Below are 16,592 nucleotides of genomic sequence, written 5' to 3'. Positions count from 1 at the left end.
CGTAGTGCTGCTGGGTCCTGTGCCGTGTCCTGTTCAGTCCAGTGGTGCTGTGTCCTGTGCTCTGTGCTTCTAAGGGCATAGTTATTTCCCCACTATTCCCAAGTTTTTTAAAAATAAAAAAAAAGTAAAAAAAAATAAAAAATTAAAAAAAAAATAAATATATAATAATTATAACCAAATTTGCAAAACCAATCCAGCAGTATAAGTCCATTGGTACTGCAATATTACCAAGTTCACACATTCTGCAGTATCTTGTGCTACATATAATGGAGACCAAAAATTTGGAGGATAAAGTAGGGAAAGATCAAGACCCACTTCCTCCTAATGCTGAAGCTGCTGCCACTAGTCATGACATAGACGATGAAATGCCATCAACGTCGTCTTCCAAGCCCGATGCCCAATCTCGTAGTACCGGGCATGTAAAATCCAAAAAGCCCAAGTTAAGAAAAAGTAGCAAAAAGAGAAACTTAAAATCATCTGAGGAGAAACGTAAAGTTGCCAATATGCCATTTACGACACGGAGTGGCAAGGAACGGCTTAGGCCCTGGCCCGTGTTCATGACTAGTGGTTCAGCTTCACCCACGGATCTTAGCCCTCCTCCTCCTCCCCCCCCCTACAAAAAATTGAAGAGAGTTATGCTGTCAGCAACAAAACAGCAAACAACTCTGCCTTCTAAAGAGAAATTATCACAAATCCCCAAGGCGAGTCCAAGGGTGTTGGTGGTTGTCAAGCCTGACCTTCCCATCACTGTACGGGAAGAGGTGGCTCGGGAGGAGGCTATTGATGATGTAGCTGGCGCTGTGGAGGAACTTGATGATGAGGATGGTGATGTGGTTATTGTAAATGAGGCACCAGGGGGGGAAACAGCTGATGTCCATGGGATGAAAAAGCCCATCGTCATGCCTGGTCAGAAGACCAAAAAATGCACCTCTTCGGTCTGGAGTTATTTTTATCCAAATCCAGACAACCAATGTATGGCAATATGTAGCTTATGTAAAGCTCAAATAAGCAGGGGTAAGGATCTTGCCCACCTAGGAACATCCTCCCTTATACGTCACCTGAATAACCTTCATAGTTCAGTGGTTAGTTCAGGAACTGGGGCTAGGACCCTCATCGGTACAGGGACACCTAAATCCCGTGGTCCAGTTGGATACACACCAGCAACACCCTCCTCGTCAACTTCCTCCACAATCTCCATCAGATTCAGTCCTGCAGCCCAAGTCAGCAGCCAGACTGAGTCCTCCTCAATACGGGATTCATCCGAGGAATCCTGCAGCGGTACGCCTACTACTGCCACTGCTGCTGTTGCTGCTGTTAGTCGGTCATCTTCCCAGAGGGGAAGTCGTAAGACCGCTAAGTCTTTCACCAAACAATTGACCGTCCAACAGTCGTTTGCCATGACCACCAAATACGATAGTAGTCACCCTATTGCAAAGCGTATAACTGCGGCTGTAACTGCAATGTTGGTGTTAGACGTGCGCCCGGTGTCCGCCATCAGTGGAGTGGGATTTAGAGGGTTGATGGAGGTATTGTGTCCCCGGTACCAAATCCCCTCGAGATTCCACTTCACTAGGCAGGCGATACCAAAAATGTACAGAGAAGTACGATCAAGTGTCCTCAGTGCTCTTAAAAATGCGGTTGTACCCACTGTCCACTTAACCACGGACATGTGGACAAGTGGTTCTGGGCAAACGAAGGACTATATGACTGTGACAGCCCACTGGGTAGATGCATCCCCTTCCGCAGCAACAGCAACAGCTGCATCAGTAGCAGCATCTACAAAATGGCTGCTCATGCAAAGGCAGGCAACATTGTGCATTACAGGCTTTAATAAGAGGCACAACGCTGACAACATATTAGAGAAAATGAGGGAAATTATCTCCCAGTGGCTTACCCCACTTAGACTCTCATGGGGATTTGTGGTGTCAGACAATGCCAGTAACATTGTGCGGGCATTAAATATGGGCAATTTCCAGCACGTCCCATGTTTTGCCCACACCATTAATTTGGTGGTGCAGCATTACCTCAAGAGTGACAGGGGTGTGCAGGAGATGCTTGCGGTGGCCCGCAAAATTGCTGGACACTTTCGGCATTCAGCCAGTGCCTACCGCAGACTAGAGGCACATCAAAAAAGCTTGAACCTGCCCTGCCATCACCTCAAACAAGAGGTTGTGACGCGCTGGAACTCCACCCTCTATATGCTGCAGAGGATGGAGGAGCAGCAAAAGGCCATTCAGGCCTACACAGCCACCTACGACATAGGCAAAGGAGTGGGGATGCGCCTGAGTCAAGCGCAGTGGAGACTGATTTCCGTGTTGTGCAAGGTTCTGCAGCCATTTGAACTTGCCACACGAGAAGTCAGTTCCGACACTGCCAGCTTGAGTCAGGTCATTCCCCTGATCAGGCTGTTGCAGAAGCAGCTGGAGAAAGTGAGGGAAGAGCTGGTAAGCCATTGCGATTACAGCAAGCATGTAGCTCTTGTGGATGTAGCCCTTCGTACGCTTTGCCAGGATCCGAGGGTGGTCACTCTTTTAAAGTCAGAGGAATACATTCTGGCCACCGTGCTCGATCCTCGGTTTAAAGCGTATGTTGTGTCTCTGTTTCCGGCGGACACAAATCTACAGCGGTGCAAAGACCTGCTGGTCAGGAGATTGTCCTCTGAAGAGGACCGTGACATGCCAACAGCTCCACCCTCATTTTCTTCCACATCTATGGCTGCGAGGAAAAAGCTCAGTTTTCCCAAAAGAGGCACTGGCGGGGATGCTGATAACATCTGGTCCGGACTGAAGGACCTGCCAACCATTGCAGACATGTCTACTCTCGCTGCATTGGATGCTGTGACAATAGAAAAAATTGTGGATGATTACTTTGCTGACACCATCCAAGTAGACATGTCAGACAGTCCATATTGTTACTGGCAGGAAAAAAAGGCAGTTTGGAAGCCCCTGTACAAACTGGCTCTATTTTACCTGAGTTGTCCCCCCTCCAGTGTGTACTCGGAAAGAGTTTTTAGTGCAGCGGGGAACCTGGTCAGTGAGCGGCGAAGGAGGTTGCTTCCTCACAACGTTGAAAAAATGATGTTTATAAAAATGAATAATCAATTCCTCAATGAAGTACAGCACTGCCCTCCAGATACTACAGAGGGACCTGTGGTTGTGGAGTCCAGCGGGGACGAATTGATAATGTGTGATGAGGAGGAAGTACACACTGTAGGGGGAGAGGAATCAGAGGTTGAGGATGAGGACGACATCTTGCCTCAGTAGAGCCTGTTTAGTCTGTACAGGGAGAGATGAATAGCTTTTTTGGTGTGGGGGCCCAAACAAACCAATCATTTCAGTCAAAGTTGTTTGGTAGGCCCTGTTGCTGAAATGATTGGTTTGTTAAAGTGTGCATGTCCTATTTCAACAACAGACCTCTCAACTGCAGCTCATCCCTCCTCTGCGGGGATAATGTCTCCTGTGCTCTGACACGTCACTCTGTGTACTCTCAGCCTCAGGATCTGACACTACAGCTACCATGCCTCTTGTAGCAGCCCTCACTCCAGGGCCTCTTCCATGTGCAGTGTCCCCCTCTCTCTTGGGTTCACTATAGTGGCATGGAGTTCTCCCCCTCATCCAGGGCACACATTCCTTGCCCTGGCTCAGTCACCACGCTCAGACTTCCAGGCAATGCTGGGGGAGCCTGGGAGCTTCCACCCCAGGTCCCCAGCTACAACTCTCCTCTCCTGTGTCTTCTCTCTCTTTCTGACACTTTAAAGATCGTGCCTTTAAATGAAAAAGTCAGTCTTCATTGCACGACTATGTGCAAGTGCAACAGGGACATTTTTTTGGGTTTACAAAGTCAAACAATAACACTACGACCCTGTCTGTCTGGGGTCTGTCAATGACGAATTGTCTGGAGCATGTTTGGAGGAGGTATTGTGGCCCCGGTATCAAATTGGGTACCGGGGCCACCCCACTATGCAGTCCAGATACTTGTTTGGTGGAATTCCGACACGTGGAGGGTTTTTAAATTATATTGTGGCCTCGGTACCAAATTGTGTACCGGGGCCACCACACTACGCAGTCAAGATACTTGTTTGGTGGAATTCAGACCAGTTGAGGGTTTTATTATTATATTGTGTGGACCACTCTATCTATACCACACTACAACTCTATACCACTCTATTTCCTACTTTAATTCTATTTAATTCTATTTCCTACTTTAATTCTATTACTAATTAATTACCATAAAGAGGAACAAAAAAAACCAATTTTACCAAAAGTATAATATGACTTAGACTTACAAACACTACACTTTAAAGATCGTGCCTTTAAATGAAAAAGTCAGTCTTCATTGCACGACTATGTGCAACAGGGACATTTTTTTGGGTTTACAAAGTCAAACAATAACACTACGACCCTGTCTGTCTGGGGTCTGTCAATGACGAATTGTCTGGAGCATGTTTGGAGGAGGTATTGTGGCCCCGGTATCAAATTGGGTACCGGGGCCACCCCACTATGCAGTCCAGATACTTGTTTGGTGGAATTCCGACACGTGGAGGGTTTTTAAATTATATTGTGGCCTCGGTACCAAATTGTGTACCGGGGCCACCACACTACGCAGTCAAGATAGATAGATGCGTATTGCGTATCATAGATAAAGTACATTCAGTGGTGTGGGGCAAATTGAAAAATATTCCAAATGCACTGACATTATCAAAAACAAGAGGTTGTCACACGCTAAAACTCCAACATGTATATGATGGAGAGGATGGAGGAGCAGCCGTATGTGTAGTGTAATGCAGATCTGTTGAAGGTTTTTTATATATTTTATTGTGGTGCCCAGTGCCCACTCCTCTACGCAGTCCAGATACATTTATTGGTGCGAATCATAAAAGTTCAGGGTTTTTAATATATATTGTGGTGACCCACTCCTCTACGCAGTCCAGGTACATTTATTGGTGCGAATCCTAAAAGTTCAGGGTTTTTAATATATATTGTGGTGACCCACTCCTCTACGCAGTCCAGGTACATTTATTGGTGCGAATCATAAAAGTTCAGGGTTTTTAATAGATATTGTGGTGACCCACTCCTCTACGCAGTCCAGATACATTTATTGGTGCGAATCATAAAAGTTCAGGGTTTTTAATATATATTGTGGTGACCCACTCCTCTACGCAGTCCAGGTACATTTATTGGTGCGAATCATAAAAGTTCAGGGTTTTTAATATATATTGTGGTGACCCACTCCTCTACGCAGTCCAGATACATTTATTGGTGCGAATCATAAAAGTTCAGGGTTTTTAATATATATTGTGGTGACCCACTCCTCTACGCAGTCCAGGTACATTTATTGGTGCGAATCATAAAAGTTCAGGGTTTTTAATAGATATTGTGGTGACCCACTCCTCTACGCAGTCCAGATACATTTATTGGTGCGAATCATAAAAGTTCAGGGTTTTTAATATATATTGTGGTGACCCACTCCTCTACGCAGTCCAGGTACATTTATTGGTGCGAATCATAAAAGTTCAGGGTTTTTAATATATATTGTGGTGACCCACTCCTCTACGCAGTCCAGATACATTTATTGGTGCGAATCATAAAAGTTCAGGGTTTTTAATATATATTGTGGTGACCCACTCCTCTACGCAGTCCAGGTACATTTATTGGTGCGAATCATAAAAGTTCAGGGTTTTTAATATATATTGTGGTGACCCACTCCTCTACGCAGTCCAGGTACATTTATTGGTGCGAATCATAAAAGTTCAGGGTTTTTAATATATATTGTGGTGACCCACTCCTCTACGCAGTCCAGGTACATTTATTGGTGCGAATCATAAAAGTTCAGGGTTTTTAATATATATTGTGGTGACCCACTCCTCTACGCAGTCCAGGTACATTTATTGGTGCGATTCATAAAAGTTCAGGGTTTTTAATATATATTGTGGTGACCCACTCCTCTACGTAGTCCAGGTACATTTATTGGTGCGAATCATAAAAGTTCAGGGTTTTTAATAGATATTGTGGTGACCCACTCCTCTACGCAGTCCAGGTACAATTATTGGTGCGAATCATAAAAGTTCAGGGTTTTTAAGATATTGTGGTGACCCACTCCTCTACGCAGTCCAGGTACAATTATTGGTGCGAATCATAAAAGTTCAGGGTTTTTAAGATATTGTGGTGACCCACTCCTCTACGCAGTCCAGGTACAATTATTGGTGCGAATCATAAAAGTTCAGGGTTTTTAAGATATTGTGGTGACCCACTCCTCTACGCAGTCCAGGTACAATTATTGGTGCGAATCATAAAAGTTCAGGGTTTTTAAGATATTGTGGTGACCCACTCCTCTACGCAGTCCAGGTACAATTATTGGTGCGAATCATAAAAGTTCAGGGTTTTTAATATATATTGTGGTGACCCACTCCTCTACGCAGTCCAGAAAGATACCTTGTTGCAACGTTTTGGACTAATAACTATATTGTGAGGTGTTCACAATACACTGTAAATTAGTGGAAATGCTTGTTATTGAATGTTATTGAGGTTAATAATAGCCTAGGAGTGAAAATAAGCCCAAAAACTTGATTTTTAAACTTTTTATGTTTTTTTCAAAAAAAATCCGAATCCAATACCTTAAATCCGAACCGAGACCTTTCGTCAAGTGTTTTGCGAGACAAATCCGAACCTCAAAAATAACGAAAATCCGGATCCAAAACACAAAACACGAGACCTCAAAAGTCGCCGGTGCACATCCCTAATTATCACGTCCCGACGCTGTCAGTGAGGAGCCACTTAAAGAGAAGCCGTTGTCCGAAGAAAAGGAAAGTAAGCGTAAAAAGGGATAATGAAGGGTGCATGGTGTGGAGATAACGAAGGGGCAGCAGTGTGGGGATGATGAAGGAGGGGCACGTGTTGATGATGAAGGAGGGGCATGGTGTGGTGTTGACGAAGGAGAGGCAGCAGTGTAACAAAGGAGTGGCAGCATTGTGGCGAAGGAGGGAAAACAGTGTGACGAAGGAAGGGAAGCAGTGTGATGGAGGGGCGATGCTGGACATGAGCAATGATGAAGGAAAAATGAAGGAGGGGCAGCAGTGTGGCGAAGACAAAGAAGTGGCAGCAGTGTGGCAAAGGAGGGGCATCAGTGTGATGAAGGAAGGGAAGCAGTGTGACGAAGGAAGGGAAGCAGTGTGATGAAGGGATGATTATGGAGAGGAGCAATGATGAAGCAGGGGGAGCAGTGTGATGAAGGAGGAGAGCATTGGTTGCATTTTCAAGTGTCACATTTAACAATATGAATGTTCTTTGTCATTCATTATGAGTGCATAATAACGTTTTTCTCATATAAATTGTGCCTAGATGGAGGAAAGATAGTCCCATTGAAAGTAGTTCTAGCTAATGTTACATCCACAGCAGTGTAGTATTTTTGCCCTCTGTAAGAGTTTAAAAAAGCATGTAAAATGTAGAACATTAAATTATTGAAGGGAGTGGTAGTATAGTGTCACCGTTAGTCCACCAAACATTTTTTCAGGTGGAATAGCAAACCTGCAAAACTTTTATAAGAGCATTTTAATGTAGAGCACTTTTATAAGAGCATTTTAATAGACACACTTGCACAAATAAAAAAGCAGTGCAGGTCTGCATTTTTGCACGCTGCAAATGATCCTTACAGCCCCTGTTAGGGAAATGCAAGTGACATGTAAAATAGTTTTATTCATAGTTAGTAAATCACTGCCACATTCTTTACTGCCTAGGGCACTTAAAGGTCCACACTTTTGGTCTTCAGTGATGCCTCTGCAAACTAAAAGTGTGCCTAGGACCAGCCTACCACCAATTTAGAGCCTCTTTTCATTAAAATAATGTTTATGGTTTCTATTCTAAAGTACTGTCACAAATATTTGCTGTTTGCCTATTGCATATGTGTACTATATAGTGTTGTAATGTTCTTAAATGTCACCAGGTGGGTTTTTTGGTACTGCTGGATTCCACAATATTTCCCCTAAACAGTGGTAGTCAGTTTAACGGTACTGACTACCAGGACACAGAAAAAGACGACATGAGGACTCCGAATGCATACTAGAGTATTAGTATAGAAGAAAAATATGCTTTGTCGGTAAACAACCAGTTGGTAGCTGGAAGGGCATGCTGAAACTTGTAGTTTCACAACATCTGGAGGGCCGCAGGTTGGACAGGCCTGATGTAGTGGCTTACATATGTGAAATCCTTTAGTTTAAATAAATTGATTTGAAATAATGCTGTTATTTTTTACTACACTTATGGCTTGTCAAAAAATAAATTAATTGAAACTTTGTCAAATGCAGAGTTGAGGTTAAGGCCGAAGCTAAAATAAAACTAAGTAAAATGGGGCTCTTAAGATAGGTTACAATGATTTTCTGATTGCATCATTTATAAATTCATATGATAAATAACATGAATAATTAGGTCACTGATATCACACAGACATTTCATATATTAGTATATTATTGGTCACTAACTGCAATATATTCCCTATGCCATCAGCAACTACTTCAGCAATCACTAAGATTAACACAACACAAATACATGAATAGAAATATTTTTACTTGACTATTTTGTATATTATTTGAAATTAGGGCAAAACAGAGAAAGGTAGGTGTCTTAATGGGGCACTCGAGGATAAATGGAAGGGTGTATGTTTTCTTAAATAAAAACGTATCTATTTTATTGGATTCATTAAAAAATATTGTCGCCCTAATGAAGAGAAGAAAGGTAGCAAAATATTAAAACAAAAAAACATACTAATGAATTAAAAATTGCAGATCAACTAAAAGAGACTCTGGGGTCATGTTTATTTTCAAATATTATAATTTATATTTATGTACCTTGGGAAATAGGTTACGTATTCATAAACCTGGTGCTGCAGAGCACATTTCAAATAAAAATAATAGTAAGTCAAAATTTATATTGAGCAAGGCCAGCTCTTACCCTTATTTGTTTGAATGACATTTTTGTAAAAAAAATGTAGTCCAAGGAAAGATAGAGCATGACATCAATGTAGGTGAGTTAATCAATTACAGTCTGCGCTGTATATATACATGAATGTCCTGACAAGAAGCCAGGAGTGCAGCATGTGTGCTGACAACCTCTGGTTCTATAATTGTGCCAGTTAACCTTTTTAGATCTGGTTCACAGTCATATGATCTCTATGTATAAATGTAAATGTTTATACTGATGGCATTAGCTAGTTTGAATTGAGATTTTTTTTCTAAAGCTTTTATCGACAAAATATTTCTGCAGATACTGCAACTTTCCCAATTAAGGCAGAAAAGCCCCACTTTTAGGGGGCTTTCTACAAAGAGCAACTTAATGACCAATCTACAATACATAGAGCTGTTTAGTGTTCAATATGTAATATAGAGCACAATCTAGTGATCTCTAAATAATATAGAAAGCATTCTAGTTAGTGCTATACAACACACAGAGCATTATAGTGACTGCTATACAATACATAAAGCATTCTAGTGACTGCTATATAATACAGATAACATTCCAGTTTCCAGAATATAACACAGAGAGCATTCTAGTGAATGCTATACAATACATGGGGTATTCTAGTGATCACTATGCAGTACTTGAGAGCAGTCTAGCAATTACTTTACAATACAGAGAGCTTTCTATTAACTTTTACTCAATACAGACAGCATTCTAGTAATCTCTATACAATGCAAAGCTCATGTTAATTACCTATATACAATACAGAGAGCAGTCTAGTAAATGATATACAATATAGAGCGCATCTTGATGTGCAAGCCATGACCCCCCCAAACTTTCCACTTGTCACACATTATGCTACACATATTACCCTATTCACACATTGTGTCGCCCAGCCATCTCCCTGTCACACATTGCGACCCACCAACCATGTATTGCACACATTATGTCCATAAACCTCCCCTTATCACACATTGTGCCACCCCAACATTTCACAAATTAAGCCTCTCACCCTCTACTTGTCTCACACACCACACACGCAATCTCTCCTCACCTCTGCTTGTTTTTGCCACACATTTAATCCTCCATTTCTTACTGTTCTTTTCCACCGTGGGAAGGACATCAGAGAGCTGCTCTCTACAACTGCTCATACTGCAGCTCATCCAATTGAAGGAATGGAGACTTGTGCTCGGCCGGAGACTCTCCAGATAACTTCACTGGGTCTCTGCACAGCTTCCTCCCATGTACCAAACACCAAAAAAAGGTAATTGGTAGTGGAGGAGGGCAAAGATACTCGGGCAATCTAGTATAGGACTAGCCTGGAAGGCATATTCTACTCAGCCCCCGGGCCAGTCTGCCTCTGTCTCCTAGAAGATACCAGCCCTAGGCAAACAATAGTGCTGAGCTATGTTTCTTCCAGACTTGGGCAGTGGAAGTCTAGGTAGTAAATAATTGGAACCACAGGAGTGCTAACTTTGTTATCCCAGTTGTCCCTGCATAATGAACAAGGATTCCGTCAGACCCATGTGTGTTACAACAAAGTGCACACACACGAGACCCATCTTTTAAAAAATATTGAGTAAAAATTTGTATAACTAATATATCTAGTCTTCTATTCTTGATCCAACATAGTCCATCTGTGTTCTTTCCACCCAAAGGTTCTTAATGAAATGACCCCTAAAAATTAGAAATTACCCCAGTCAAAATTACTAGCGCTGCTAGCACTAAATGAATCATACAAAGAGTCTCAGACTTCCTGTATGAATGTTGGACCAGACAACCATTTCCCTCACTTCTGAACAGTTGACTTGTCCAGTTGACTCCCCCATTAGTGAGTGTTGTTTTTTAACATGTTTTTTTCAAGAATTCTTTTTCTATCTTCCCTTGGATTATTGGATAATTTTTGAAAAAAACATCTTAGGGATATGGAATATGTATATTTTGTTTAATTAAGATGATTTATGATAGAGGTGTTGATGTGATGATATATTCATTACATTTTTTAGTCAAGATGGACAGGAGTCTTATGGACCTCTTTTCCATAATGGATGGATAACAAGGATGGCAAAGTTGCTATTTATTTGTTAATCAGACCCCACCACCCCACTACCACTCTCTGGATTTTATATTATTTACTAACATTTACCTGAGCTGTGTAGCTGAGGGGGGAGTGCACATGAGGTTTGGTCCTATTAAAAGCTATATAAATTGACAGTCTTATTTGTATAGCTCGCTATGGTTACCCTTTTGCTACCCTGTGACAGGTTGGGCCTCTTTACCACCCTGTTGTGGCCTGCCTTGCCACTGTCCCCTTTCTTTATCCCAAATGTGCCCTCTCTAAACGCTATAGGAGGGGTTCCTTCACCGGCATCTTCCTTCTCTGTAACTCTTGCTGCTAGTGAACCCCCTTGCTGGGCACCTGGGCTGGTACTCCTGACTTCTTACTTCAGATCAGGTTTGCTCTGGATGGTTCCCCCTGGCCTCTCACAATGGTCAGAGCTGCAGGGTAGCAGGCAGAATGTTATTAGATGCTGGGTCCCAATCTGAGAACAGCCGGATAACGGCTTAGAGCGGTCTGAGCTGTAGGTCACAGGAATTACAGCAGGTAAGTAGGCATCAAAGCAGGATCTTGAAGTAGTGATATTTATTAGTTCAAGGGGTCCTCATAGGGACAGTTACACACTAGTTAGTGGTGCTAATGATCTCTAGAAGTTCAGATGGTATAATACAGTTAAAATACAAAATACATCTTTATATACTGTTTATGACACACCTATTGGCAGGGAGTAACCCAGGCCCCTGATTCTAGCTGGCACCCACCACAAATTCTGAGATATTACATTCAATGTTTAGCATCAGGATGTAATATATTCTGTGAACTTGGATTTAGTGTAATTTAAACGTAAAAAAAACTGCACATCAATCCAGCAGCTCCTAAATCACTTACTATTTCATTATTCAAATTGTCCCTTATCTTTTTAACAGGCCAGGATACACAGGATAAAATGTAATGACTCCCTGCTGTGTATTCAGTCTAAGAAGTGAGTTGGTCACTCACAGATGATAATGTCTAATTAGCATGGGATTTCCTTTCTTCAAAAGTTACAAAAAGAAATTTTTTCCGACATGGCATACGGGCTCAGAAATCGAATACAAAAATCAGTAAATTTGCAATGATATACCGTACATGAATTTATAGAATACGTTATTTCTAAGTGATCCAGGCAAATACCCTTTACACACAAGACAACAACTCTTTGGTCAACTTTGCTGTGTGCCCGGTTTCTTTAGCCCACTAAGCACTTTGTACCTTTGCAATCTGGCTTAACTAATATGCAATACATAGCACTTATCCTCATGTTTTTAAGCTCCCATTGTCCGATAGGTTGTAAGTCTGCGAGCAGGGCCTTCTTACCTCTCTGTCTGTATTACACATTATTGTTTTGTTCTTAATTGTAAAGTGCTAAATAATATGCTGGCATTATATAAATAAATAATGGTGATTGCTATTTCATAAGAAAAAGATAGGGATTAATAAAAAATTATTCATGGGCAAAATATAAAATAGGTTGAATGGTTACCAATTCTGTATTTTTAAAATGTATTTTAATCAAGCGTCCAGGTACACATAACATACATGAATTGGAAATATTCATCTGGATCTCTGAATTATTTTTATTAGTTTAGAGTAGACTCTACAAAAAGATGATAATTGAAGCCAACTGATCTAATGAAGTATTCCAAACAAAGTGTGTAGAATAGAAGACTAGAGAAACTAAGATAACTATTCAACCACCTTGATAATTTGAAAGGATATAGAATGATAACAGAATCAAGCACTGAACATAAATCCAGTAAATGTAACAGGGTATGATGAGGGAATAGGGCATCCATAAAAGCACATTTAGCCTAGTCAGCAAATTTTTCTTGTTCTAAGGGCAGCTAACAAGTATGGTACCTGCTGAACTTTTAGTCCATAATAGGAGCTCAAACAGAAAGTCACCGAAATGGTACTTTCATCGATTGTTGCTATATCAGCACCACTGTAGGCATATTTGCCTCCATCTTACTGAATTCAGAGGAAGTTAAATAAACTTATGGAAGGTGTTAAAACAAGTGTGGTGGGATAAAGGAACTCTAATCTTGGCAGGTAGCCTCATTGTGTTCTTGATTAACGCTTTGTTCCTGGAAGACGCAAGTCAGCACAGTGGAAGAACAGAATTGGGACTGTTTTTTTTTTCTATGTAGTATGTAAGTGTTATGTGGTATGCTCACATAGGTGAAGTGGTATTTTCACTAAAATTGGCCGTGGTATGTCTATGCATTTTTGTGTGTTTTGGTAGGGAATATTATCGATTGACTGATGCAAATGAATAAATTCATGGCTTTTAAAACACATAAGTAAAATAATGAAAATACATAAAAAACAGTGCCTTAGAGTTTGTCCCGTTAAATCATATTTTAGTTAATTTATATATTATCGTTGCAGATTCTCCTTATTTGCAACGCTCTTTCACTTTGCAGCAGACTCATTCACTAATTACAGATTCAAATTTGATAAATGGCGTAATGGCAACATTGGCAATTGTGTTGTTTATCACATCACATTTATATAGGTTTACTGTTGAGTGGGTGGGGTTAGAATGACACGACTGAACATCCCAACCATACCATGAAGGCATTCAATCATGTTGTTTGACTAGATCAGTGCTGCATCTTTTTGGGCCAATGTAGTGATGGTGGGGGTGATTAAGAACAAATAAGGTTCATTCATAATATTGATAATCATTTCATGTTCAGTACACTACAAGCTCATAATATTAAAACAGAACACTTTGTGGCATTACTCCTATTTTAGGTACAAATCTTTCCAACAGAGCAATTTAATGATAGCCCACCTATATGGGTGTTGTGACAGAAGCACTGGAAGAGTGGCAGATGGCAGGTATATGTGTTCCAGGCTGTCTGTCTTATGTACTCTAAAGCCCCAGGGAGATTATATGTATGTGGAAATGAGCTGCCCAAAGTTGTCTTCAGCTATATGAAAAGCTGGTAAGGGTCTGGAGTTATGTATAAAGAGAGAAGGATGGGCTTTATACATAAGGCCCATTTCGGGGTCTTCTAAATTACATGTGACAGTGCTGGCTAATCAGGAGTTGCACCTGATGAGGTGCTGATAACAGTCTGCAAAGCAGCTCATTCACACTCTCACAGTCTGGGAAGCAGGTGGATGCTTGCTGAGAGAGACTACAATGTATAGTCATTGAGTACTTTGGTTTTGAATGTGTGTGTGGGACACTAGGTCCCTCACTTCAGAAAGGGAGATCCTATATGTTGAGTTAGTACCTGACAGGCAAGGTCTTTTGTTTTTGTTTTATTTGTTTTCCCGCTGGTGGATAAAAACTAGCTGTGGTTAGTCAAACCAAAACAATTGACTGGTGGGTCTGAAGTGCAGTTGTCTACCCAAGAAGACGGTAACCCCAATACAATTAGCTCACAATATATATAGATATTAAGGTTAAATAATATTAACTTGCAAAGATACTGAGAATACATTCAGCATACAAAATAATGATAGTACCAGTAAGAAAAGTTGCATAATGTGAAATCCTGAAGCTAGACATCTATTGAAGATGGACAGTTTAAGTACACCATCTCTGAGAGGAGGTTGAGAAGATCTCTGTCATATTTGGTAGATGTACTGTGTAAGAAAAAAAAATAACCATTTTAAATGTTTCTGTTTTGTGACTTAGTTTGCAAATTATTTCTCTTTTTTTCTTCCATGTTGTATGATTTGACATCATACAGTACAAATAGTGTACTAAATTGGTTGCCAGATATGTAATATCCTCATTTTTGCTACATTCTTACATATTCTTACATAAAGTAATTGACTGAAACTTGTCACTTTTTCCTATTTATCAACTCTGCTATTTCCCAAATGATGCCAACTACTGAGCATGGGCAGAACATGACATTGGAAGCCCTGCACTGTATGATCTCAGTAGAAATCTGGAGCTGCTTTTACAACTCCTTACTCTTTACTCTCTTTATTCTTACTCTCCTTACTCTCTTTTCAACTCCTTACTTGCAATGTAGTCAGTGTCCATTACCTAGTTATTCCCATCTTTGTACACTGTTTGTGTGCTTTGTTTAAATAGCCAATTAGTAGCATGTTTTGTTTGTTCTCTATATGTTACTGAAAATAATTGCGCTTATTTGTATTTTTATTTGGAAATTCCATGTATATTATTGTATTTAATAAACCTTTGTATTCCACCTTGTTCCAATTTTTCCTAAATAGATCTCTACACAGCCCGTTCCCCAAGAATCTAGTAGAAAAGACTATGAAACCTACCAACCTTTTCAGAATTCAACAAGAAATTTTGATGACTCCTTCTTTGAGGATCAGGTTCACCACCGTCCTCCAGCAACCGAGTACAATATGCATCTGGGATTAAAGTCAACTGGAAACTATGTCGACTTTTATTCTGCAGCTCGCCCCTATAGTGAACTGAACTATGAAACAAGCCACTATCCGGCCTCTCCAGACTCCTGGGTTTGAGACGCAGATTCAGAATCTGTGCATGTGCATGCATAACATAAGACATTTTTCCTTGCAGTTTTAATTTGTTAAGCCTGTTCCTTAGAAAGGCCCTAACTCTCATTGTGAAAAATTGATTATGGTGTTTTAGGAGGCTCTTGTAATGGAAACTAATACTTTATAGAAGGTTGTAATTGCCATAAGAGATAAGTTAACATTATTAGCAGGAGGTTAGCTTCAAAAAGTGTGAAGCAGGGGTATTTAATAAAGCATGGCAGCAATGTTATATAACAGCAGTACGCTGCATTAATCTTTCACTGGTGCTTTAGTAACTGACCTCTAGGTATGCAGATGCATAACATGGTATATAATGAATATGGTGAATATATTTAGAGGGTGGTGGCAGAAAGTGACATTGGATGTGTGTGGAGGTGGTACATTAAGCACAAGAGTGAAGTTTACATAATCTATGGGGAACAGTTCTTCACATTTTGTTTACTATCCTCATTGTGAATCTAGGCTTCAAGTTGCATTTGAGGTTTCCTCTGTACAGCAAGATGTTTCTTGCTTTTTGTTAATGCTTTGTTGTAAAGTATTTGATGTACATTACGGATAAAGAAGAGTGCATTGTGTATATTACACCAATGCCACAGTGTTTCTTCATCAGTGGTTCTAGATATTGCTTCAGTTCTTCAAAATTATGAAAGGATGCAAGGATTTCAATATATTTTGTTTTCCTTTGCCCCAGTAAGTTATGACAAGGTAAAACAACAAAAAGACTAAAATACTATTTAGCAGTATTGTATGGTCTGATATGTGAATTTGTTTGTGGCAACTAAACAAAGCATTCAGTAATTTCTGACAGATAACATCATCATTCTACACTCTTTGTCAACAAAGTGCTTTTTCACTGCCTAAAATTTTACATGTAGATATTTGAAATAGATTTTTTTTCATTTTTACCAGTTTTCTTTATGATGATACAGTGTTAAAAGAAAATAAATTACAATTGATCTGTCATCCATACTTGCCAAACATGTCTATTTCCAAAACAAAAAGCTACAATGTATCAAAGATATGTCTGCATGTGTGTGGATGTT

The 16,592-nt window shown here is 40.4% G+C and overlaps 1 protein-coding gene across 7 annotated transcripts in view; it reads left to right on the top strand.

The window, feature by feature from the left end:
- CTNND2 (catenin delta 2) overlaps positions 1 to 16,516 on the top strand; it is a 632,047-nt gene extending 615,531 nt beyond the window's left edge. For all 7 annotated transcript variants that reach the window (XM_075212716.1, XM_075212719.1, XM_075212718.1 and 4 more), the window contains one exon: positions 15,253 to 16,516. In XM_075212716.1, the coding sequence (XP_075068817.1) occupies positions 15,253 to 15,513 (261 nt within the window). In that variant the 3' untranslated portion in view covers positions 15,514 to 16,516. The remainder of the gene's footprint in view (positions 1 to 15,252) is intronic.
- The last annotated feature ends 76 nt before the right edge of the window (positions 16,517 to 16,592 follow it).

Source organism: Mixophyes fleayi, chromosome 5 (genome assembly GCF_038048845.1).
Source record: "Mixophyes fleayi isolate aMixFle1 chromosome 5, aMixFle1.hap1, whole genome shotgun sequence".
NCBI lineage: Eukaryota > Metazoa > Chordata > Amphibia > Anura > Limnodynastidae > Mixophyes > Mixophyes fleayi.
The sequence above is the reverse complement of the archived record's forward strand: the minus strand, read 5'-3'. Positions and strand labels throughout refer to the sequence as shown.